Source organism: Triticum dicoccoides, chromosome 2A (assembly GCF_002162155.2).
Source record: "Triticum dicoccoides isolate Atlit2015 ecotype Zavitan chromosome 2A, WEW_v2.0, whole genome shotgun sequence".
Classification (NCBI taxonomy): Eukaryota; Viridiplantae; Streptophyta; class Magnoliopsida; order Poales; family Poaceae; genus Triticum; species Triticum dicoccoides.
In genome coordinates, this window is record NC_041382.1 from 17,640,281 (window position 1) to 17,666,822 (window position 26,542).

General features: G+C 48.2%; 1 protein-coding gene across 1 annotated transcript; it reads left to right on the forward strand.

Annotated features, from left to right (window-relative positions):
• Nucleotides 1–22,570: 22,570 nt before the first annotated feature.
• Nucleotides 22,571–25,394, forward strand: LOC119352828 (nucleolar and coiled-body phosphoprotein 1-like). Its single transcript, XM_037619414.1, has 2 exons — nucleotides 22,571–23,158; nucleotides 23,271–25,394. Exons 1-2 carry the CDS (start codon nucleotides 22,927–22,929, stop codon nucleotides 25,013–25,015), a joined length of 1,977 nt encoding a protein of 658 aa, XP_037475311.1. The 5' UTR covers nucleotides 22,571–22,926; the 3' UTR covers nucleotides 25,016–25,394.
• The last annotated feature ends 1,148 nt before the right edge of the window (nucleotides 25,395–26,542 follow it).

The window sequence follows — 26,542 nt, forward strand, 5'->3', positions numbered from 1 at the left end:
GCGTGTGGCATAAGGTTTTGATTTTCAGTAGCAAGGAATTTTCGATGACCCTCGAAGCCTATGAAATTTTCGAAATGATCGAAATTTCGTCGAATTTTTTTCCTTGCCGCATGACAGTCGGAGGAAGAATCTGGAGCGTGGGGACGTTGGACTTTGATCCAACATACGGTTCAGATAGAAGGAAGATCAACAGACCGTTTGCTATTTTCAGTTTGTTATATACACGTAACACGTTCAGGCCTCTTTTGGTTCATAGGATAGGATTATCGTAGAAATAGGAATTTTGTAGAAAATGAGATGACAAGTATCTCAAATTCTATGAGTAGTAATAGGAAATGAAATGTCATTTGGTTGACACCAAAAAAAAAATTCCATTGAGTCTAGGCTCATTTTTATTTTCCTATGAAGGCCTCCTTTGGTTTGTAGGAATCTTGTAGGAATTTCATAGGATAGGATTTTCAAAGGAAAAATTCCTATGAAGCCCTTTGGTTTGTAGGAATGGATTCCTAATCCTACGTAGGATAGGGTCCAATCCTTCACATTTCAAAGGGAAAAAAACATTAGCCTAGACTCAATGGAAAAATTCCTATCCTATGCATCAAATGACATCTCTTTTTTTATAGGAATTGAGATGCATGTCATCCCACTTCCTATGAAGTTCCTATTCCTATAATATTTCTATCCTATGAACCAAAGGAGGCCGAAATGTGGAGGATAGGAACTAATCCTATGTAGGAATAGGAATCCATTCCTATGAACCAAAATGCTGTAAAGGAAAAAATCCTATTTTTTAGAATTCCTATAAAATTCTTTCAAACCAAAGGAGGCCTCAGTAGGAATACGAATAGGATAAGTGGACAAGCTGCTACTAGATCGAAGGGCGTTTAAACGAACAGCACGTGGGCCCCACATTTTTGAAAAACAAACGGCATACTAGTACTGAAGAGAGTGACAGTCCAGAAGAGGTGCGTGCTGCGTGCATGGGGTGCCGGGGCTCCGGGAGGCGCAGCGGCAGGAAGGATCGCCATCAGCCTCCCTGCATGATAACAACTTTCTCCTGTTGCATTGCCTTCTCCGGCCAGCAAACAATCACCCAGACCCCAAGCTCGATGTCCATCATCCATCCACCTCTCTCCCATCCCCCAATGTACCACCGCCAGAATCTTTCTCTAACACTTCGAGTTTCTCGCTCTCTGTCTAGTCTAAATCCATCTGCAGCTGCTGTTGTTCTCTGTTCTGCAGTCAAATTTCCCTCATACTACTCTGAAATCCAGGGGTGGCCCGGGTTTCCCGGTCTCACTCACTATCCTGTACTAGTGGTAGGCGTACCCTTACATATGGGAGACGCATAGTGGACCTCATCACAGAATTTAATGTATGATTATGATTATGACGATGATGATGATGATTATTATTATTATTATTATTATTACATAAATCAGCTGATTATATGAGCTTATCAGAGCATCTACACTTCTATAGTCAGGCTCTCAAAAATACTCCTCGGTCGTCCGCAAACGTGCCAAATCAGTGTCTGGACAGGCGAAAGAAGAAAAAAAAGTGATCCAACCAGACCCCTCGTATCATTCCTATACGCCAGAGATGTCATCAAACACTCGAATTGACATCAAATATTGGGACGCGCCGGGTCAGTCTGCCACGTACGACACGGCCCACCCGGACCATCCTTTCTTTTTCTTTTCTTCCTCTCTCTTCATCTTCACCAATCACATCCAAGTGACGGGTCATAAAAGGAAGAAAATAAGGAACATGGCTGCATGCACGGACAAGTAGGGGTTCAATGCGGACGCCCTGGGTAATAACTGGGCATATCTGCGAACATTTAGAGGGGAGGATTTGCTACGTCCGGTTGTGTATGCTTTTATGATTTGAAAATATATGGGTATAAGTTTATTTTAAATTCGTTGCATCGGCAAAACTCCCAAACTAACATGCTTTTTTTGAAGAACCACCGCCATGGAATGTTTGATGTTGACCATCTAGGAGTCTAGAACATACAACTTTCTAACCTAGGGGTATAGATGGCACAGTGGTCCCTGCTAAGAAAATTTCTAACTAGGAAATACAAAAAGATTACACGGAGGCCCCATCAAGAACCTTGCTAACGATTTTAACGTACACATGTGAATAAAACTACTAATGTGGTTCTACACCTCTAATTATTTTTGCTAATTAATGTATGCCTCTAATGCATAGGGGACGGAGCAGACCAACTCCTGGTGAAGGACGAAGAGAGTAAGCATAGATGGCAGGAGTACTTCGGCAAGTTGTTCAATGGGGAGAATGGGCGTTCTACAGTTGAACTGGACGACTCCTTTGATCAGACCAGCATGTGTTTTGTGCGGCGAATCCAGAAATCTGAGGTCAATGAGGCTTTAAAATGATGAAAAGAGGCAAGGCGATGGACCCTGATTGTATCCCCATTGAGATGTGGAAAGGCCCCGGGGACATAGCAATAGTATGGCTAACCAAGCATTTCAATCTCGTTTTTCGGGCAAACAAAATGCTAGAAGAATGGAGACGGAGTATATTAGTACCAATCTTCAAGAATAATGGGGATATTCATAGTTGTAGTAATTACCGTGGAATTAAACTGATGAGCCATACAATGAAGCTATGGGAGAGAGTCATTGAGCACCGCTTAAGAAGAATGACAAGTGTGAGAAAAAATCAGTTTGGTTTCATTTCTGGGCGGTCGACCATGGAAGCCATTTTCTTGGTACAACAACTTATGGAGAGATACAGGGAGCAAAAGAAGGACTTGCATATGGTGTTCATTGACTTGGAGAAGGCCTATGATAAGATACTTCGAAATGTAATGTGGTGGGCCTTAGAGAAACACAAAGTCCCAACAAAGTACATTACCCTCATCAATGACATGTACGACACTGTTGTGACAACTGTTCGAACAAGTGATGTCGACACTGGTGACTTCCTGATTAAGATAGGACCGCATCGGGGTTCAGCTTTGAGCCTTTATCTTTTTTGCCTTGGTGATGGATAAGGTCACAAGGGACAAACAAGGAGATATCCCATGGTGTATACTCTTTGCGGATGATGCGGTGCTAGTTGAGAATAGTCGGACGAGGGTAAATAGAAAGTTAGAGTTATGGAGACAAACCTTGGAATCAAAAGGTTTGGGCTTAGTAGAACTAAAACTGAGTACATGATGTGCGGTTTTAGTACTACTAGGCGCGAGGAGGAGAAGGTTAGCCTTGATGAGCATGTGGTTCCTCAAAAGGGCACCTTTCGATATTTGGGGTCAATGTTGCAGAAGGATGGGGGTATTGATGAAGATGTGAACCATCAAATCAAAGCCGGTAGGATGAAGTGGCATTCTCTGTGACAAGGGAGTGCCACAAAAGTTAAAAGGCAAGTTCTACAGGACGGCGGTTCGACACGCAATGTTGTACAACGATGAGTGTTGGCCGACTAAAAGGCGACATGTTCAACAGTTAGGTGTGGCGGAGATGCGCATGTTGAGATGGATGAGTGGCCACACAAGGAAGGATCGAGTTTGGAATGATGATATAGGAGACAGAATTGGGGTAGCACTAATTGAAGAAAAGCTTGTTTGACATCGTGTGAGATGGTTTGGGCATATTCAGCGCAGGCCTCGAAAAGCTCCAGTGCATAGTGGACGGCTAAAGCGTGTGGAAAATGTAAGAGAGGTCGGGGTAGACCAAATTTTACATGAGAGGAGTCTGTAAAGAGAGATCTGAAGGATTGGAGTATCACCAATGAATTAGCTATGGACAAGGGTGCGTGGAAGCTTGCTATCCTTGTGCCCGAACCATCAGTTAGTCACGAGATCTTATGGGTTTCACGTCTAGCCTACCCGAACTTGTTTGAGACTATGTATGCCTCTTATAGTTTTTGCTAATTACCGGGGTTGTGGGTTTACGTAATTAGTAGCTACATAACCATGAAGCATGATTACTCTTTGTTTTTAGTGTAACTGTTCAAATGTATGAAACATGAGATTTAATTAAAAATCACAAGCCCATACTGAACTTTGTTAAACGTGTGCCCCCCGTGTAGATCAAATCTACAAGCCAAATCTTTGGTCAAAATCTATCGTTCTTGACTAACGTAGAACCCAAAGAATCGAAGCATAGCTTTGGTCAAACAATCAATATACACAGGAGCGACATAAAAGGACCGCTGAGTGCTAGTCCTTTGTAGCAGAATTCCACTATGGCATCAAGATCATAATTTTGCATTTAGAAGGGAACCAAGAAGAACATCAAGCAATAGATCTCATATAATTACCTACACATCACCATATGATACACCCGCATATCTCATATGTTCTAAATCGTACCTGCAACTAATTGTATCGCTCATGATGCCACTGTAGGGGGATATGCTATGTGAAAAAAAACTAATCTCACCCAGGAGCACATGAAGGTGTAGATTACAATCAACTCACTAACAAGAACATAAGGAAAGTAGAGTAGATGTTTGTGAAGATTTGCAAATTCCTGCAGCTAGGTTAAACCTCTCATCCATGATAATTTCACCTAGAAGATCCGTTGATCTAGTCCCAAAGTTGTTGGTACCTCGCTTACCGGTCTAGAAGTACGTCAGTACTCCTGGTAACCAGCACGAGACAACCAAGCCTAACGACGTCCCCGTATAGATTAAACTAGAGGGGAGAGTGCAATGGGGCATGCGGGCAGCTGGGGGCTCCAAGGGTTTTAGTGTCTTCTAGGATTTGCCCCCTCTCGCATATGTATAGTTGGCGGTCAAATGGTGTAACTTGGGAAGGGGGCCTCCCCCAAGTCGGCCGAAGCCAGAAGGAGGAGCCCTCCTAGGACTGCACTAACAACTCTAGAAGCCGGGATGTTTCTAAAAACGCCGGAAGAGGTGGCGTTGAGTCTTGTTCTCCAAGGCAGCCTCACGGTGCACCGACCTAGGGCATTGTGGGCCTTGCCACTTGGACCAGCCAAGGCCCTTCCTGAGCACTTCCGGGGCACTCCCAGAACCTCCTGAAACACTTTTGGGATAATCTGAAACACTTCGAGTGCCTATTCTCCCATTCTTTATTAATCTCCGACAAACCTTAGTCGTTAAACATGTGAGCCTACAGTTCGTACATATATGGACATGACCCGAAACACCTTTCGATCAATAATTAGCTATGGGATCTGGACACACTTGACAATTCCGACGCATTCACAAAGATCTTTATCAAGTGAACCTTTTTTGATCGCATACAATTCCCCTTGCCCCATATTACATTACAAAACTCAGGGCTAGTCGGTATCCTCGTGATCAACCCTTTGAACACTGCTTGTTTTCATAGTACGGTATCACTGTTATCACAATCACTGTGTCCGCCATATGATGATAGATACTGTAATACCAAGTAAGCTCAAAGTGTATCTCTCCGTCGCCGGAGGGGCAAATCTATGTCTTCAAATATCAAGCACCGTGACAGAGTTTTTTGGTATACCCGCAAGTTACATTTATGATCACCTAATTATGGTGTGATGTTTGAAAAGACATAAGTAACCATTCAATATGCAGTATACGACATTCTCATGTTCTATGGATGCGAGTAAATGTTAACACTTTATATAAAAATACCGAAAACAATTTGGACGATGTTATCTCGCTATATTTCATAAGTGAGTCTATCCAACACCATTGTTCTCATTATTGTTGGCATAATTAACACATTGACAATGCCCATGATCAGGAAAACATGATCATCAACAATACAAGCTTGTTCAAGAGGCTAGAATAGCCTTCTTCATGGAGTTTATGTTTTCACAAATGCAGCTAAGTTTTCCTCTAAATCTTATGCTCAAGAACCATTGCAATTATAGCACAGGAATATAAACTTCACTATGAACATGTAAATAGAAAAAAAATTGTTTCATTATTGCTTGTGGGATATATTTCCAACAAGAAATAATTGTTCTAGAAAAACTAGCTAACATTTACAAATATTTATGTGTTTCATAAGAATGTTGGTGACAATTTACAAAAAAGAATACAATGTAAAAATGTTGTTTGTATAATTCAAAAACAATGTTTCATAACATTCAAAAAATATATTTGTGGCATTTAGGAAAACACGTGTTTCAAAAATATGTTGGCGACCATTTTAAATATTGTGCATACAATGTGAAAAAATCCAGTAGTTCAAAAATATATTTTGGGCAAACTAAAAAAGTTAAACACTTGATTGAGAAATGTTTAACATGTATTTGGAAAAGGTAGAAACATGTATTCGAAAAAGTGTACATCATGCATTTAAAGAAAAACTGTCATGCAAGATGCAGTTACAATGCACATGAGTTTAGATGAGGTGTTAAATGCATTATAAGAGTTTATAGCAATTAAAATCCTAATGAAGGTGTTTAACTTGTTGTAGCTAAATCTCCATTCATTTAATTATTATTTTGTTTTCCTTCAAAAATTATTATTTATCAACAATACAAGCTCGTTCAAGAGGCTAGACTAGCCTTCTTCATGGAGTTTATGTTTTCACAAATGCAACTAAGTTTTCCTCTGAATCTTATGCTCAAGAACCATTGCAATTATAACACAGGAATATAAACTTCACTATGAACATGTGAATAGAAAAAAATTGCTTCATTATTGCTTGTAGGATATATTTCCAACAAGAAAAAATTGTTCTAGAAAAACTAGCTGACATTTAAAAATATTCATGTGTTTCATAAGAATGTTTGTGACAATTTACAAAAGAGAATACAATGTAAAAATGTTGTTTGTATAATTCAAAAACAATGTTTCATAACATTCAAAAAATATAGTTGTGGCATTTTGGAAAACACGCGTTTCAAAAATATGTTGGCGACCGTTTTAAATATTGTGTATACAATGTGAAAAAAACGAGTAGTTTAAAAATTTATTTTGGGCAAACTAAAAAAGTTAAACACTTGATTGAGAAATGTTTAACATGTATTCAGAAAAAGTAGAAACATGTATTCGAAAAAGTGTACATCATGCATTTAAAGAAAAAATGTCATGCAAGATGCAGTTACAATGCACAGGAGTTTAGATGAGGTGTTAAACACATTATAAGAGTTTATAGCAGTTAAAATCCTAATGAATAGGTGTTTAACTTGTTGTAGCTAAATCTCCATTCATTTAATTATTATTTTGTTTTCCTTCAAAAAATATTATTTAGCAAGTAAACTCTTCGCATTGTTTGCTTCCTTGTAGTAGGATTTTTGCGTACATAAATACACGTGCGTGCCGTACTGCTAAAAGTGTTAACTGCTTCTGTTGGATGCAGCCGGCCAGCCTGCAGGCTGCGTGCAGCGCTGCCTGCCGCTCATCACATTAACGCTCCATCAATCAATTATATTCATGTTCGCAGTTGAGACTTCAGAGTACGGACGAGAAGTAATTCTTGGGGACGCGCGAGAATTTAGCAAAGTGCTCCAGTCCCCGGTGCCCGTCTACTCCAAAGCAGTGGATTGGGCTCCGTCGTCTCCATGCACGTACGTACGGCGGAGATTGATTCCATCCCATTTGATCCGATCCTTCGACGGGCCGGGCAGACATTTGAATAACTGAAATTCGTATCCGGCAATGATGACCAACTGGATATGGATGGGGAGTGTAGCTCGACCGACCACTCGACCGGCCTCGTGAGCCACTGGATCGCTACGTCTACGTGCAGTGGTTCTTCCTCCGTCGTTCTCGCTCGCTTGTCGCCGCCGGCCGGCATCTCCTCCGCGACATGGGAGCAGCCCGGCGGGCCACATTGCGGTTGCCAGATGCCAGTGACACGTACAGGAGGTACTGGCCTTCCGGATGGGACCTGTGGCACTGCGCGCGAACGCATGCATGCATGCCGTATTTTACTACTAGTACTACTGCATGCCAACGCCATGCATCTACCCGCACCGACACACGCCCACTGCATCGATCGGTCCGCTGTGCTCCTACAGACAAATGACCGGCTTGGCCCATTTACTTCCATTCATTCACCTTGCTGTACACCCGTCGCTCGACCGCGCGCATCTTCGCTGACGTGTACGCAGCCGTGCGTGGGCCCCACGAACAGCAACGTGACATGCCAGATCAGTCGTGACGTCGACCATCACTTCCCGTGTATCAGTAGAACTACAACGGAAACAGATGGTTCGCTCCTTCATGCATGAGGAAGGGGGCATACAAACTGTTCCCACGTTTGCTAATTGACAGAGAAAAAAGGCAACTGCTTCACTCAATTCCTGGAGACGAAGATGAGGCGTCGCCAATAAAAAGACAGGGACAACATGGCTGCCCGTGTATCTCGGGCGAGGCTGAGTACGGATTGAACCAGAGATAGGGTCACCATGGCCAGTCACGACTATGCCAGCTAGGGCCTCGCCAGGACCTCTCCATAGACGGGGATGCTGTGACCTCACTGTGGGGGAGAGATGGAAGCATATGATCAGAAGGAAGAAGGGAGAAGGCTAGAGGAGGAGGAAGAAGAATGGCCCTTGAATTTTTATCCAACTATCCAGATAAATTCAATAAGATCTCAAAATAATTGACCCCGATAGATGCCACACGTGTAGCATAAACACATGGCAATTCTGAACGTTGTTTTTGATGACAAGTTTAGTGACGCGAGGATGGCAAATTTTAGTTGTCAAGCATGACAAGTTCTTTTCTGATGACACATTCAAAAGAATGGTTTCTTTTTTCTTTTCGGATGGCAATTTTAGTTGTAAAAAACATCAGGTCCGGAGTGCTTCGTGACACATGTGTGACACTTATCATTTAAAAAACAATTTCAGCCGAGGGGAGATAATAGTTTCAAAAAAAAGTTGTCTCAGATGTTCCTGGCTCGGCCAATGCATTGGGGCCGCCCATCCCATTGTGAGCAGGTACGTCGCAGATAGCGTTGTTGTCGGCATGGGAGGCCGGCCAGGTCGAAAAGGAGGCTAAGAAGTTAACCAGGAATGGAAGGGCAGGCACATGCATGCATGGCGCTCCTCGAAAGTTCACGAGCAAGTGCAGCCACGTCGTTTGCATGAACGGCCAGCTAGCTAACTAGGCCGGTACTCCGTCCGTCGTCGTTGGTCGCCTCTCTCTCTCTCTCTCTCTCTCTCTCTCTCTCTCTCTCTCTCTCTCTCTCTCTCTCTACATGCATCGCTTGGAAGGAGACGAAGGCTAGAGATAGAAGCAAAAGGTAGAGGCGCATTTAGCTCAGAACAGAAGGCCAACAAGCATGCATGTGCATGCATTCAGCCACGTCCATCACGAGTCTAAGTTCATTTTCTGTCTGCGTAGACTTTATTGCCTAGCTCCATTTTCAAGTTCAAAAGAACACGAACAAAGCTACTCACGGACAAGCACATGCATGCCTGCACGTAGTACGACGGCACGAGTGCACGACACACGCGCACGCACCGGGTTGGATCGGCGTCGTCATCGTGTACGCGCATGCGTCCACGCAGCCAAGTAGTACTACGTACAGTCGCTGTCTTTCCTGACAAAAAATACTATAATACTCCACTATTTAGTGACAAAAGCGTATATGTGTGCATGCATGCATGCATGCACGTACATGGACTCGAATGCATGGCGTAGACAAGGGCACGTACGGCGTTGTATTTTGAATTGTTCGCGCCTGCTTCGCTGGCTCTCTGATGATTGATGAGTGGATTGGTGGTGGGCCGGCGGCGCACGTACAGCCCGTGAGTGCGATGTCGCCCGGAGTTATCATCATGTGCACTCTACGTACTCACACGCCGGCCGCAGACTCTACCTGGCTAGCTAGCAGCTACCCCTCTCCAAGCACACCTTGATTTTCCTACCTTCCCGGTCGCCACATCATCACTGATGACAGTGTAACCGGATGCCAATTATGAAGCTGTCCGGACTTGTGCTACTTTAATGGCATTTTCATGTTTTCTGTCACAAGCCACTCCTTTCTACGCTGCTCATCGTTTACGTCGTCCTGCCTCCAACCTCATGCCCCATGGTGGTGCACTTGCCAACAGCCCGATACATCCTGCCGGCTGCCACCATTACCATCCAACCCCCATCCCCATACTCTTATCTTTCTACTACAGTGACCACAAGTCGTCGGAATCGCCTCCTTCTTAAAATGGTTGTGCGTATCACAATGATGGAGAGCCTGAGGTTTTTTTTTTTCGAACGAAGGGGCCACACGGCCCCCATTTTCATTATGAAAATGGAGTTGTTTACAAGGCATCAAACCACCATTTACATCACTGATCTAGAAGCCACATCAGGATGCTCCAGCCAATCCAGCCTAATCATCACATCACTGATATATATCACCACATCAGGATGCTTCAAACTGTCCAAAACTAGCCATGGAAGGGCCTAGTACTACGCTAGTTACAAAGGTATCAGCAGACTAAATGACAATAACCAAATTAACAAAAATGCTTTGAAGCCAGCAAGCATTTCCAGCGGCTAGCTTCACAAAATCCTTCTCACATGCGGCGCCAAACCATGCCCTCCTCTGAAGATATCACGAGTCACCCTCACGATACGCCTAGACACCTGATGAAGCATGCTTTGCACCCCTCTTTTTTGCAGATTTTTCCATGAGTCAAGTAGGGAACATACAAGAAAGATAATGTCAGTAGGATCTCTAGGCATAACACTTTGAAAACAGGATTTGTTCCTTGTTTTCCATATAGACCACAATAGAGCAGCACTACCCAATAAAACAACTACTCTATCTTTGCCAGTATAGCTAGACAACCAGTTCTGGCATAGGTCAAAAAAAGACATTGGAGCTCTCTGGCTCCCTAGAGCACATCCGACAATATTCCACAGGAACTTAGCTAAGGAACAAGAGAAAAATAAATGATTCACACTCTCTTCACAGTCGCAAAATTCACAAAACTTAGCACCTTTCCAGCCTTTTTTATTCAGATTGTCCTTGGTCAGAATCCTATTTTTGATTGTCCTTGGTCAGAATCCTTGGTCAGAGCCTGAGGGTTTAACCACCTTCTCAAAATAAGAGGAAAAAACGAGGAGTCGGATTCACCTCCACCGGAGTAAGTAGTGCCGTCTTATGGTCAACTAGTTTCTTTCATCGAGAAAAGCATTACACTCAACTTAAAGTACAAGAGCATCAAGCATAACAAGCACAAGACAACAACAGAAAAGAAAAATGAAAGACGCCTTTAAGTCATCGAAAAGCCCACATCCACGATTAGATGCCAAACCTAAAACAGATACAACATCTGGAGGTACAAGAAAGCTAGTACCATGCCCTGGCCTTCTCTGTGAGGTCCGCATGTCGTAACACAATCCTTCTCCAACCCTAATGGGGGTACTACCCATTCGATGTGGCTCCAACTGTCTCCGAACCATGGGTCGATGCTCATCTCTGTAAGACAATAGAGTTGGGGGAACCGGCTCAACCCTCTAGGGGTGGCCTATCTCACATATATATAACAAACGGGTACAAGTTACATCATACGTATATGTACGTATACAACTACAGAGACTATACAGTCTAACACCCTCCCTCAATCTTAGCCACTTCCTAAAGAATCTAGAAGGGTAAGATTGCGCCTACAAGTCTCAAACTGTGGAAGAGGTAATGGCTTGGTGAAGATGTCCGCAAGTTGATCCTTGGAAGAGATAAACTTGATCTGTAGTTGCTTCTAAGATACCCGTTCCCGTACAAAATGATAGTCCACTTCAATGTGTTTCGTTCGGGCATGGAATACCGGATTAGCAGATAGGTATGTAGCACCGATGTTATCACACCAAAGAATAGGGGACTGTGACTGAGATATTCCCAACTCCTGAAGCAAAGACTGTATCCAGATAATTTCTGCAGTTGCATTAGCCACAGCCTTATACTCAGCTTCAGTACTGCTACGTGAAACAGTAGCCTGTTTCCGAGCACTCCAGGCGATCAAAGTAGAACCAAAGAACACATCATAGCCCCCCGTGGATCGCCTGTCATCTGGACTGCCAGCCCAATGCGCATCAGAATACGCCGAGATGACCCCAGAGGGATTCGGTCGAATGTGCAAACCATAGGACAACGTGAAACGAATGTAGCGCAAGATGCGCTTCACTGCAGACCAATGAGTATCACGAGGTGCCTGAAGATACTGACATACTCTGTTAACTGCAAAAGAGATGTCAGGACGTGTGATAGTCGGGTACTGCAAACCACCAACAATACTCCTGTACTATGTCGCATCAGCAGAAGACAGGAGATCACCAGCAACAGCAGTAATCCTGTCAGTAGCAGACATAGGTGTAGTAGTCGGTTTGCACTTAAGCATCCCAGCTCGCTGTAACAAATCCAAGGAGTACTTCTTTTGCGTCATAATCAGACCACTGGACACAGAAGCAACCTCAACTCCAAGAAAGTAGTGAAGCCGCCCAAAATCTTTGACCGCAAAATCAGCACCAAGAGACCGAACAAGAGCATCAGCAGCCGACTGAGAGGAACTGACAAGGATAATATCATCCACATAAACAAGCAGATACATGGTAACTGCAGGCCTCTGAAGAAGAAACAACGAGGAGTCAGCAGCTGAGGATGCAAAACCATGAGCACGAAGGGCCGTCGCAAGACGAGCATGCCAAGCACGAGGAGCTTGCTTCAGACCATAGAGTGCTTTAGTAAGCCGACATAGATAATCACGACGATCGGGATCAGAGAACCCTGGAGGCTGCCGCATATATACCTCCTCTTCGAGAACACCATGGAGAAAAGCATTCTGCACATCCAGCTGACGAAGAGACCAACCCCGAGTAACTGCACGAGAGAGAAGAAGCCTGATAGTAGTAGGTTTAACCACTGGACTAAAGGTATCTTCATAATCAAGACCATAACGCTGCCGAAAACCTCGAGCAACCAGCCGCGCCTTGTAGCGCTCAATAGAACCATCTGAATGCTTCTTCACTTTGAAAACCCATTTGGAGTCAATGACATTAACACGGGGTGGTGGCGGAACAAGAGTCCATGTCTTGTTACGAAGGAGAGCATGATACTCCTGCTCCATAGCCTCTCGCCAATGAGGTAGACTCAAAGCAGCCTGATACATGCGCGGTTCAGAGGAAAGGATCCGCACGAGCAGCAGCCATACAGGCAGCCAACCAAGCAACAGTCCCATCATGTCGCTGTTTAGGCTGAAAGATGCCACTGCGACTCCGTGTATGTGGTCGCTGAGGGAGCACAGTAGGTACAGGAGCCGGAGAGGACTCTGGTGATGATGGCGACGATGGCGAGGACAGCTCGGCTGACGACGAAGAGACCTCGGAGAGCGCCGGTGAGGGCACACCGGAGACCGGTGAGCTTGGCCCAGGCGTAACCGGCGAGGAAGGCCGAGGAAGCGACGAGGCCGGCGTGACCGAGCAAGGTGGCGAGGCCGGCTCAGAAGCCAGAGGCACCGAGGGCGGCGAGCAACGCAGCGAGGCCAGGGGCGCCGAGGCCGACGGGGCCACCGGGCTGCATGGCACCGAGGCCGGCTCAGGAGCCGGGTGTGTCGAGGCCGACGGGGCCACCGGTCTGCATGGCGAGGAAACCAGCCTAGGCGAGACCGGCCCAGACTCCTCTGGTGCGGTAGTCGCGACAGGCCGAAGCGGCGAGGCCGGCCCAGAGTCCATGGGCGTAGAAGCATGCATCGCGGGAAGATCGACCGGACGTGCATGGGCACGGGGGCCGAGGCCATGCAACTCACCATGATCGTCGTGAGCCACTGGCGCCTCCAGAATTTCCAAGCGCGCCCCACGTCCAGTGCCTGCACCATGGTTAGGCAACAATATAGGAGAGTATGCAATATCATCAAATTGGTCAGCAGCAACAGAGGATGAATGCAAGGAGGGTGGTTCAACAGTGGACACAGGAAGCTTGGCAAATGGAAAAACATGCTCATCAAACACGACATCCCGGGATATGTAGACACGATTGGTGGGAACATGAAGACATTTATACCCTTTATGAAGAGAGCTATAGCCCAGAAAAACACACTTTTTGGAGCGAAACTCAAGCTTGCGCTTGTTGTACGGGCGGAGATGTGGTAGCAAGCGCACCCAAAGACCTTAAAAAAGGTATAATCAGGTTGTTCATTAAGGAGAACCTCAACGGGAGTCTTCATATTCAAGACACGAGTGGGAGTACGGTTTATGAGAAAACATGCAGTGGTGAGGAGCATCACTCCAGAGTCGAAACGGAACTGATGCATGGGCCAAAAGAGTAAGACCAGTTTCAACAATGTGACGATGCTTACGTTCGACAGAACCATTCTGTTGATGTGTATGTGGACATGCTAAACGATGAGCTATCCCAAGCGACTGAAGGAAGGAGTCGAGGTTGCGATATTCGCCCCCCCCCAATCGGACTGAACATGAACAATTTTGTGCTTGAGAAGACGTTCAACATGTTTTTGAAACTGAACAACAATATCAAACACATCAGATTTGCGTTTAATAAGATAAAGCCAGGTAAAACGACTATAAGCATCAACGAAACTGATATAATAATTATGACCGCTGACAGAAGTCTGAGCAGGACCCCATACATCTGAAAACACAAGTTCTAAAGGATGTTTCACCTCACGACTAGACTCCGAAAAAGGAAGTTGATGACTCTTCCCCTGCTGACAAGCATCACACACTGCTACATCTTTATTACTGGACACACTAGGAAGCTCATGACGATGCAAAACATGATGAACGATAGGTGTGGCCGGGTGACCAAGACGAGCATGCCACTATGACGGAGATACCCGAACTCCACTGAACACGCGAGCGACTGCAGGATGCTCCAGACGATAGAGTCCCTGGCACAACCGCCCGCTAAGAAGAATGTCCCTCGTGCCCCGATCCTTAATAAAAAGATCAAAAGGATGAAATTCACAAAGCACATTATTATGACGTGTAAGTTTAGGAACAGAAAGAAGATTACGTGTCACAGAGGGAACTCTAAGCACATTGCGAAGTTGAAGACTCCTATTTGCATGCCTAGTGAGAAGAGATGCTTGACCAATATGAGATATATGCATACCTGCTCCATTGGCAGTGTGGATTTTGTCGGAGCCGTGGTAGGGTTCGCGAGTATGGAGCTTGCCCATCTCACTCGTCAGATGCTCCGTGGCCCCAGAGTCGATGTACCAGTGAGGATCAAGAGAGTAGGACTGAGTATGCCCCTGCTGCTTAGTGGACACTGGGCGATCCGCCATGGCCACCTGACGCGCAAAATTGCGCGTGTCCTTGCCATCATTGCCAAGACCCAGAAAGCTCTTCTGAAAGCACTTGTGGCACTTAGAGGACCAGTGCCCCTCAATGCCACACAGCTGACATACGCGCTTGCCACCAACCCCCGGTAATGTCGCGGTAGGAGGGGGGCCGATGCAGGCGGCGATGGCAGCCCCGAAGAGGCCCTGGATGAGGAAGAAGGGCGGCCACCCTTGGTGGCGGCGTTGGCCGAGAGGGAGCCCCCACTGGCCCTGGAGCGGCGCGACTCGACCCGCTGTTCCGTGAGAAGGAGGCGGGAAAAGACCTCATGCGCCATCATGGGGTTCGAGTTGCCCCGCTCGTTCATGATCTGGACCAAGGCGTCGTACTCCTCATCGAGACCATTGACAATGAACGAGTTAAACTCGGAATCGGTGAGGGGCTGGCCGATGGAGGCTAACGTGTCGGCAAGGCCCTTGACCTTGTTGTAGAACTCGGTGGCCATAGAATCCAGCTTTTGACACTCACCAAGCTGGCGACGGAGCGCGGAGACACGGGCCTGCGACTGCGCTGCAAACGAGCGCTCGAGGATGGTCCATGCCTCATGAGAAGTCTTGGCGAAGACAACAAGTCCGGCAACCGCCGGAGTGAGCGACCCCTGGATGGAGGAGAGGTTCGCCTGGTCCTGCCCTGTCCAAACACGGTGCGCCGGATTGTAGACCGGGCCGTGCACGCTATCCACCAGCGCAGGGGGACAGGGGAGAGAACCGTCGACGTAGCCCAGGAGATAATGACTCCCGAGAAGCGGAAGAACCTGTGCACGCCAGAAGATGTAGTTGTCTGCGGACAGCTTGATGGTGATGAGGTTCCCAAAGTGAAACGACGGCGGCGGCGAGGAGCCTGCGGAGTAGACTGCCGGAGGCGGATACACCGTAGAGGCAGAGGCCGCGGTTGCAGCCACCGTCGCGACCGCAGGAACAGATGACAAAGAGGCCGAGCCCGCAGCAGCAAACCCCGCCATCATGGCCGACGGGGGCGCCACCAGGGTGAGGGCCGAGCCCCCACCAGTCGAGGCGATCGGCGGCTGGCCCCCAGACGGGGCGAGCGGGACATCGCTGCGGTATGCGGGCGAGGGAGACGGGGCGATCGGCGGCTGGCCCCCACTCGGGGCGAGCGGCGCGTCGCTGCGAGTCTCGGACGAGGGAGCGCCCGCGGTAGACGGCACGATCGGGAGCCCTGGAGACGAGGTGAAAAAGGACCCGAGGCTCCTCGTCTCGATCGGGGCGGTGGAGACCGCAGCGGCGTCGATGGGTCGGGACAGGAGGGCCGCGAGAGAGGCCGGCAAGAAGCTAGCCATGGTGGAGCCGGAGGCGGCGGTGCCCGACATAGCTGGGGCAGCGGCGGCGCGATCTCAGGGACGGCGGCGGCGGCGCACAGACAGACGGCGGCGGGGTTTAGGGTTTGGGCGGAAGCGTGTTGACCTAGCGTGATACCATGTAAGACAATAGAGTTGGGGGAACCGGCTCAACCCTCTAGGGATGGCCTATCTCACATATATATAACAAACGGGTACAAGTTACATCATACATATATGTACGTATACAACTACAGAGACTATACAGTCTAACAATCTCAGAGCCAAGACTAGTGCTAATACTGGCTTGGCAAAGGGGCTCAATAACCGCACAAAATGAGACTCGATTCTCGCCAATCATGTTGCACCATTGCATCCTGAAAAGGTGATCCCAAACCCCTCCCGTCCAGGCTCAACGGTGCCAAACCGAATGCGGCACGTCAATAGGGCGCACACAGCAAAAAAGGAGAACTCAAACAGGAAGAAAGCAGAAAGCGCTCACTCAACCCGCCGACCCTCAACGCCGATAGCTCGGACAGTACCATCACCGCCGCCAGATGGCTCGGCACGCCACAACACCCCTCATACCCCCGCTGATAGCCAGCAAGTAAAAAAAAACACTATGTAATAGCTGGGGTAAATTATAGATGCATCGGATCGATATACCCTGGGGTCTCACTACCCGTAAATAAATTAAGTGATGGGCCAAAGGATCCGCCAAAATGGTACGGCATGTGCGGATGCATCCACTGGTGGCATGCATTTCAATTTTCAAACCATGCACCCCGATTCAAATCCCCAACGTATACCTGACACAAACAAATCTACTACTATCCCCGGCTACACGGACGGACGGATCTGATCTACTCACATTGATTAATCTGCCGCCAGCACAGTCGCTAGTACTACTACTAGTTCCAATAACTAATCACCCACACTGTACGCACTCTTTTGTTCTTCATTTTCTTTTCCGTTGGATCCGAACAAAACAATAATGGGGTGAAAAAGATGGTAAAAAAAAAGTTCCGTGCTACATTTGTTACTGTGGAGTGTGGAGGAAGGGATAGGGAAGAAGATGAGCGACTCCACTGGTGGTCACGGCGGCAGCATGCAGCCACCGCTGGGGTCTGGCTGCATCATGTCAGGAAGATTCGGAGTGTGCATCAATTTCAGCGCGGCCAATGATGGCTCAAAACGTCACCATGATTCCCTATCCGCTGGTAATTACCTCGGTAACGCGGATTACCACCATTTAATTACCGCAGTAGTTATTATACCGGCTGCCGAGACCGACTGGCGTGCATATGGCATATGCCCGCATCGCATCGACATGGGGATTAATTACCCCGCATTAACTATGGAAGGAGTACTACTACACTGTGGGAGGATTTGACCTTTTAAATGAGGATTAAACCTTTGGCAATTAAAGCAAGTACAATAAAGCTGAGTCAGCTGGCTATAAGACTGCTCACAGTGGGGAGTAAGATAGAGTAGTAACTTGCCGATGTTACTAGTCTATGTTACTATCTTCATAGTGGGCAGTAACATATGAGTGGTATCATGAAAGAGTTCATTTATTAGGTTATAGACTCATTATGCCTTGAAATGTGTGATGTTACAGTAGCTAGCTAAGTTACCACAAACCCCTCTCCCCTTATTAATTAGCTACCACATAAGCAATTTTGTATTGAAATACTCCCTCCTTTTCGGTTTACAGGGCTTATGTCAAAATTTTAGTTTTTTCCATTTTATAAGGCTCAATTTGGTTGTTTTCCATCACATGTTCAGATTCCAAGGTGCATTAAATCATTGCATGCAAGTATTAAGAGAAAATTGACCAATGCATGTACTTTATGCATGCATGCATTGCAATTTATGCACTGATAAACATAATTTTTTGAGGAAAACAAGTGCATTAATTAGGTGCTTTTGCAAACTACAAAAAGTATTCCACCATTCATCATCTATCTTGGTTGGTGAGATTTTTGAATTGAGCCCTATAAACCGAAAAGGAGGGAGTATGTGATGTTACTAGCTAAGTTACTCCCATTGTGACTAGTCTAAGACTGCTCAGATTAGCCACAATGGGAGTAACATATGTGTGGTAACATGCAACACTTCGTTTATTAAGCTATAGACACATCTTGCCTTGATATGTGTCATGTTACTCATACTACCAGTAACTAGCTATGTTACTACTTTACTTTTTTTCTTCATTTATTGCTTGCTACATCACCTATTTTATCTAGATATGTGTGATGTTACTACCTATGTTACTCCCATTGTGGGTAGTCTCACAGTGGGGAGTAACATAGAGTAGTAACTTGTTGATGTTACCAGTCTATGTTACTACCTCCATAGTGGATAGTAACATATGAGTGATATCATGAAAGAGTTCATTTATTAGGCTATAGACTCATTATGCCTTCAAATGTGTGATGTTACAGTAACTAGCTAAGTTACTACAAACCCCTCTCTCTTCATTAATTAGCTGTCACATAAGCAATCTTGTATTGAAATGTATGATGTTACTACTTAAGTTACTCCCATTGTGACTAGTCTAAGACTACCCACAATGGGAGTAACATAGATAGTAACATCACATATATCTAGATAAAATAGATGACGTGGTAAGCAATAAATAAAGAAAGAGAGGCATGTGGTAACATAACTAGTTACTACTAGTATGAGTAACATCACACATATCAAGGCAAGATGAGTCTATTGGCTAATAAATAAAGTGTTGCATGTTATCACACATATGTTACTCCCCACTATAGAGGTAGTAACATAGATTAGTAACATGCATCATGTTACTATTTTATATTACTACCCATTGTGGCTAGTCTAAGAAATATACTAGCACTCCCTCCATTATAAAATAGATGACTCAACTTTGTACTAACTTCAGTACTACAAAGTTGAGTCATCTATTTTGGAACGGACTACAAAGTTGAGTCATCTATTTTAGAACGGAGGGGGTGTATTTTTACTTAGTTGGAGGAAAGAAAAAAAGGAGAGAGAAGGTAAGCGGGCTCTTGGTGAAGAGCCAGCTCTAGCACGTGCTGCTAGGCACTTTGTGAGAGTGAAAAGTGAGCCATATAATAAAAAACCAGTATTCTCTTCTAATCAACTATTGTACATACTCCCTCCTTCCATGTATATTGGGCCTAATGCGTTTTTGAGACTAACTTTGACCACATGTAGAGCAATAATATATGACATACAAGTTACACAAAGCACATCATCAAATTCGTACATGAAAGGAGCTTCTAATGATATAATTTTCACATTATACATCTCATATATTATTAATCTTATCAATAGTCAAAGACAGCCTCAAAAAATGTATTAGGCCCTATATATATGAAAGGAGGGAGTATTGGATATGAGATGAGTTATAAATGACATGGCAATGGATTATAGCCAGCAATTGGCTATACTATTAACCATGCTATTAGAGAGATGCATGCATGGGCGACAAGGTGTAGTTGCATGTGCATGTGAGCACCATTCCGTTTGGCTTGCCTTTTGGTGGTTTCATCGTCCGGGCGTCCGTCGTGCCGTCGTCCTCCTACTCAGAAATGCAAAGTGCTTTCAAGAAAGAAAGAGAAAGGAGATGCAAATGCAAATACATGCGCCACGTACGTACATTGTATGTGTAGGGTAGATGATTCCCTGCTTTCGTGAGTCCCGAAGCGAGCCTTCTGGGGTTGTCCGAAAGAGTTCGGGTAAAGAAACAAACTTGGACTCTCATCATAACCCTTTCCTTCTCTCTTGCTGCATGCCTGCCCAACTTTTGGCACTCGTACTGGTAGGAGTAGTAATTTTCATTCACATGCATGCTAACCTTCTTCTCTTTTTAATTGTATATACTTCCTCCGTTCACAAATATAAAAGGTCATACTAAATTTTTTTGAATTGAATGTATATAGACATGTTTAATGTGTTCGTTTACTCATTACCGTCCATATGTAATTTATATTGAAATATTTAAAACATCTTATATTTGTAAATGGATTAGGGGGTAGAAGTTAACCGAAGGTCACACATGCAAGCACCTGACGGGATAACCTAGATTAACCGTCCATGCAAGCATATGTACAACGCGCCGCGTAGCAAGAGATTTACTGAATATGTAGAGTTGATAAGTTCATTGAGGTATTTTTTTGGCTACTTAAAAGTAAAGGAAAACTTTGTATTTCACAAAAAAATTGTGAAATTAAAGCATCTACAACCGGACTCCTCAAACGCTTCACATACGTCCGGACAGATGGTCTGATCTATGAACGATCACAAAATTGTGACCTAACCATACGCCTCATACCGGCTCTATACGTCCGGGATGACCCTCACCTCTCATATCCAGCCCATATCTACGGGCGGATATGGGGAGAATCGGACGCGCCCGGGAGTATCTGCCACCTCGCATCCGGTCCATGCTGGTCCATCTCGACCGCACATATATTGGTCGCCATTCGTATCATGGACCAAATCCTAGACAATCCAGTCAACTCCACACCACCCCTCTCCACTCCGCCCCAAGCTTCATTCCGGTGATCTCGAGCCTTCTCTGGTATGACTGGCAACGGATCCGACTCCGCGATGTCCCGACCTATCGACTGGGACCTCATCCCATGTGCCCACGAGGAGGTGATGGCTATTGGAATGGCTCTCCGCAACTCACAGGAGGAGTCCACGCGACCTTGGTCGGACTCGATCCGGCGGGAATCCATTGCGTCCGTGCAGAGCACTTGGATCCACCAAGCTTGATGGCGGGAGGCGCGTGACCGTTGCCTCGCCACACGGTGCCGTCGGTTTGCCACTCCTACATCGCAACACCTCCGGTGGCGTGTCTTCCTCGCGGCATTGGGCTCCGAGTCGAAGATAAACGGTGGCATGCATCATAGCCCGTCGATTGTTATAAAGCGGAGTGCTCGCCGTGAAAGGTAAAGGGCACAGTAGCCCTCAGGACCGAGGTCACGAAGGCGGAATGCTCGCCGTGAAAGGTAAAGGGCACAGTAGCCCTCAGGACCGAGGTCATGAAGGCGGAGTGCTTGCCGTGAAAGGTAAAGGGCACAGTAGCCCTCAGGACCGAGGTCACGAAGGCGGAATGCTCGCCGTGAAAGGTAAAGGGCACAGTAGCCCTCAGGACCGAGGTCACGAAGGCGGAGTGCTTGCCGTGAAAGGTAAAGGGCACAGTAGCCCTCAGGACCGAGGTCATGAAGGCAGAGTCGCACGTCGCCGCGGAGCCGCTAGCGTGACCGGCACCCCGTGATGTCGAAAATGCGTCGTAGAGGTTCAGGCTCCGACCACGAGCGGTCTATCATGAACCTCACCTCGACCAGCGTCAACGTCCACGCCACAGGCTCCGACGAGTAAGAGTATGGCATGGGAGATGATGGTGCCTCTGTGTCCCATGTGGGCCAGTCTGTGTCCCATGTCCCACTCTTCCTCGGCGGTGACCGAACCTTCAGTTTGCGGGTTTCACGACCATTGGACATGGGCACGGAAAAGGACAAGGACGGGTGCCGGCGAAGATTAGACTAGGTTTTATGTTGCATGCAATTTTGTAAATTTGAGAATTTCTAATGATAAGGTATCCGTTTTTGTGAAAAAGACATTGAAGGGTGATCAATCACTGTCTGCGGACATGTCCGGACGAGTCCGCGGATGTTTAGAGGACAGATTTGCTAGGTGCGGCGGTACAAGTGGTGTGAGTGATGCTGATGTGCCGCCACACCGTTACATGTGTCCGCAGGACGGACAAGTTGAAAGATCAAGCGGTGTGTTTAAACAAAATGTCCGCGGGGCCCACGGAGCAGGAGACCCATTTTTTGAAAAACAAACGGCATGGCAATAGAGAGAGCGAGAGTCCAGCATAGGCGTGCATGGGGAGTGTGCAATGGCAGCGGGAAGGATCGCCATCAGCCTCACTGCATGCATGATAACAACTTTCTCCTGTTACATTGTCTCTCCGGCCTGGCCAGCAAACAACTCACCCGGCTCGACGTCCATCACCCATCCACCTCACCCCCCATCCCCCGACGCACCCACCATTTGGAGTTCCTCTAACACACTTGGAGTTCCTCGCTCGCTCGCTCTCTGCAGCTGCTGCTGTTCTCTGCTCTGAAAACGATTTCACCTCCCACTACCACTCTGAAATCCCGGGCCTCACTCACTCTCCCTCCTGTACTACTACCAGTAGCAGCCGGCCAGCAGCATCACTCTCTCCCGTAGCTCACCTTAACTACCGCCTGGCAGGCATCCATCTCTCCAGCCCCGTCTCAAACTTTCAAACTCCACTCTGTTCCCTCCCACCAGCGGCGGCAAGCAACACCTCGTTGCACTCTCTCCATCGATCAATCAAAGCTAGATCGGGAGGCATGAAGTGGTACTCGCGGAGCCGGTCCGTGCCGGCCACGCCCAGGGGCCTCCCCGCCGACGCCATCGCCGGCAACCCCGGCCCCGGCTGCATGTCCATGGTCCACTACCTCATCTTCGCCCCCGGCGCCGGCTGCGTCGGCCGCCCTCCCTCCTCCTCTCCCAACGACTCCACCGCCGTCGTTTCCAGCTCCCACAAGCTCAGCTCTCCTTCTCCCACCTCCCACCAGAAAGGTAATTAACCACTGCAGCAATTGCAATTGCGAGCAACGGAGTGGCAGACAACTAGCTAGTAGTCCATGGCGAGTGGTTCCATTTGACATATGCCATCGATTTGCAAATGCAGGGCTGGAGGCGCCGAGGAACAGCCTGGAGCTGGACGCCGACCAGCTGTGGGACATCCAGATCGGCGTGCAGGTCGAGCCGGCGTTCGACGCGCTGGCGGTGGCAGGGAGGCGGAGCACCGGCAGCAGGGCCACCGCGCCGCCGTCCGAGGCCGGGACGCCGCGCACGCCCAGCCTCGTCGCGCGCCTCATGGGCATCGACGGCCTCCCCGACGACGCCTGCTCGCCGTCGCCGGGCCTCAAGAAGGGCAACAACAATCCCAGGGCGGCGGCGGCGGCCGTCAAGGAGAAGAAGAAGCGGGTCATCCCGGAGTCCATGAACCGGCAGCCGCTGCGGAGCCTCAGCTGCAACGTCGGCGCCGGCGAGGCCAGGTCGCTCCCGGACACGCCGCGGGCGTCCGCGTCGTCGGCCAGGACGGCCTCGGCGTGGGACGTGGTGGACCGCCCGCGGCTGTCGTTGCAGGTGTTGAAGGAGAACGTGCTCGACAGGGCGGCGCAGTACATGTCCATGCCCACCTCGCCGACGTCGGCGAAGAAGAAGAAGGATAGGAGGGACGGGGACGCCGTGGGGCACCGGCGGAGGGACGCCAAGGAGCACGCCCGCGAGATCGTCAGGCAGGCCAAGGAGACCGTCACCAACCGCAAGTCCGGCGGCAAGCAGAAGCCGACGACGGCAAGCGCGGGCAGCAACGACAAGGAGAACGCGATTCCGTTTGCGGTGGAGGACAAGAAGATGGTGGTGGTCCAAGCTCCAGCACCGGCAGCTTCCATCGTCACACCGACCGCGCCACCGACGCCGCAGGCGAAAGCACAAGCCGATCAGCAGCAGCCACACGCCCCGAGGCTCCCACCGCCCCCGCCGCCGATGCGCGCCAAGCCAACGCAGCCACCTCCTCCACCACCGCCACCGGATCATCCAATTCCAGCAACGTCGACCAGAGCGGCGCCGCTGTCGCCGCAGGCCGTCCAGTGCAAACGACCGCCAGACGGGTGCGAGCGCTTCGCGACGCGGGTCAAGAAGCCGCCAGCCGAGACAACGATTGAAAAGGCGGCACCACCGTCGTCTCCCTCCGCAGTCGCAGGAGCCACCGCGCCGGCGGCGAGCTCGCACGCGCGCGTCGTCGACCAGCACCACCGCCGCAGATTACTTCCTCCCGCCGTGGCGTCCACATCGTCGTCGTCGTCGTCTTCGCTGGAGGACGACCCAGAGTACGGCTACCTGCGGACGGTGCTGGAGCGCGGCGGGTTCATGCGCGCAACGCCGCCGCCGAGCCGGCCGTTCAAGGGCCACTCCATGTCGTCCCCAGTGGACCCGATCGTGTTCCACCTCCTGGAGCTAGACCTCCCCGCGGACGACTCCGACGACCGCCGCAAAGGCCCGCTCCGGCACCGGTGGAACCGGAAGCTCCTCTTCCACCTGGCCCAAGAAATCCTCGCCGGCCTCCTCCACCGCGACGACAACGGCGCCTCCCCCGCAACAAGGCCGCACGGGCCGGCGCTACTGTCCAAGGTGTGGGGCACGGTGAAGGCATTCCCGGCGGCGGACTGCAGGGTGGTGGGCGACATCGACGCGCTGGTGGCACTGGACCTGGACTCGGCGAGCGTGCGCGGGCTGGCGCGGCACCCGGCGGTGGCGGAGGAGGCCGGCGACGTGGCGGAGGACGTGGCGGAGCTGGTCCTGGACGCGCTCCTCAGGGAATCTCTCCCTCCGTCCTGGTCGTGGTCGCCGGCACGTGCGCCGAGGTAGCTAGCCGTTGGGGCAGGGGGTGACGCCGGGTGACGTCGCCGGATCCCAACGGAATCAGCGGGGGACGGGCGGGCGCTGACACCCATGCGGCGGGCGGGCGTACGCTCCGCGGCAGGGCGGCCGTACCAACCGACCGCCGCTGCGGCTCCCTCAGATCACTGTTCGACGGCCGCGATGACGACGGGTGGCTTCGCTTTGGTGTGCGTGCGCATGCGGTTTTACTACTCCTGGTAGTAGTTACTATAGTTATTACTTTCCCTTTCTTTCTCTCTTTTTTTCTCTCTTCCTCTTAAATTTGAGATTTCAGGTGTATATAATGAGCCATCGATCTCATTTTGTAATTTTGATCAACACCATCATGATACATTCCCTTCTCTCATTTTTTGTTTGTCCGAAACTTCGCCGATATTGGCCACCTACACTCGCACGTCGACGAACCGAAAATCGTTGTGTAAAGAATATGGAACTTTGCAAAAAATGTCACTACAACCACAAAAATGTTTAGCTTGCATGGAATGAGCTGACTATGGTCAACTGAAGATTTCATGTTGATCCAAGAACTCAAACTGTAGCTTGAAAAACACCAAAAAAGTATTGGATTGATAATGCTCGAGTAGCATGGCCTAGAATGTCGACACAATTTGCTGATGTATACGCTAGATCCCTGCATGCACGCATGCAATTGGAGTTTTGAATGTAGATCTCAACGGCCAGCATCGGACATCATAATGTGGGCAGCAGTGGTACCTTGTGGTGGTAGGGACAGACAAAAGAGGCAGGAAGAGATACTACTATCAACATTAGTACTCCTACTACTACACACTGGATTAGTCCTGGATCAGCATGTATGCTTGCTTTCAAATCTCACCGGTAATCTCAGCAGTATATTAACTATCCCATCAGTACCTGTACCCGCAGCATCATTTTTATACTGTTTCAAACTGAAACGGAGAGAGAGAGCGAGTGTGTGTGATATGCAAAGGGTCAGCATCTTTGTGGGGAAATGGTGTTAGCCCTGACTATAAAATGCACAGGCAGCAGACTCAAGGACTGTGAAAAGCAGAGAGATATTGTTTCTTGTTTAGTTTGCTAGCTGATGCTGAATCATTTGTACTTTTCCATGGAATGTCTTTTCCCTGATTTGGATGTGTTTAGTTTAGCTAGGGACTTGTGTGGCAATTCGTACCGCACCGCTTCAAACTGTTTGTTTCTGTCCCACATAGTACACACCCAATTTGGTGTCATGCTTCTGTCTCTTTTGTGTTTGCCTTCACCGGTGCACAAAGGTACACCCCAGTCCCCAGGCGGTTAGAATTTGGATTGAAGCATACTAATTTGGCTGGAATGTGCAAGGGAATAAGTACGGTATGCTTTTAAAATATCTAAATGTGTTTTTCTCTCATAATTTGGCTGGATTTTTACTCCCTTCATGTCCGTCGGGGATGAAAGGGCCAATCGAAATGGACATTACAATGAAAAAAATAATCAACACCAATCGAAATGGAGTACTTCAATATAAACTAGATG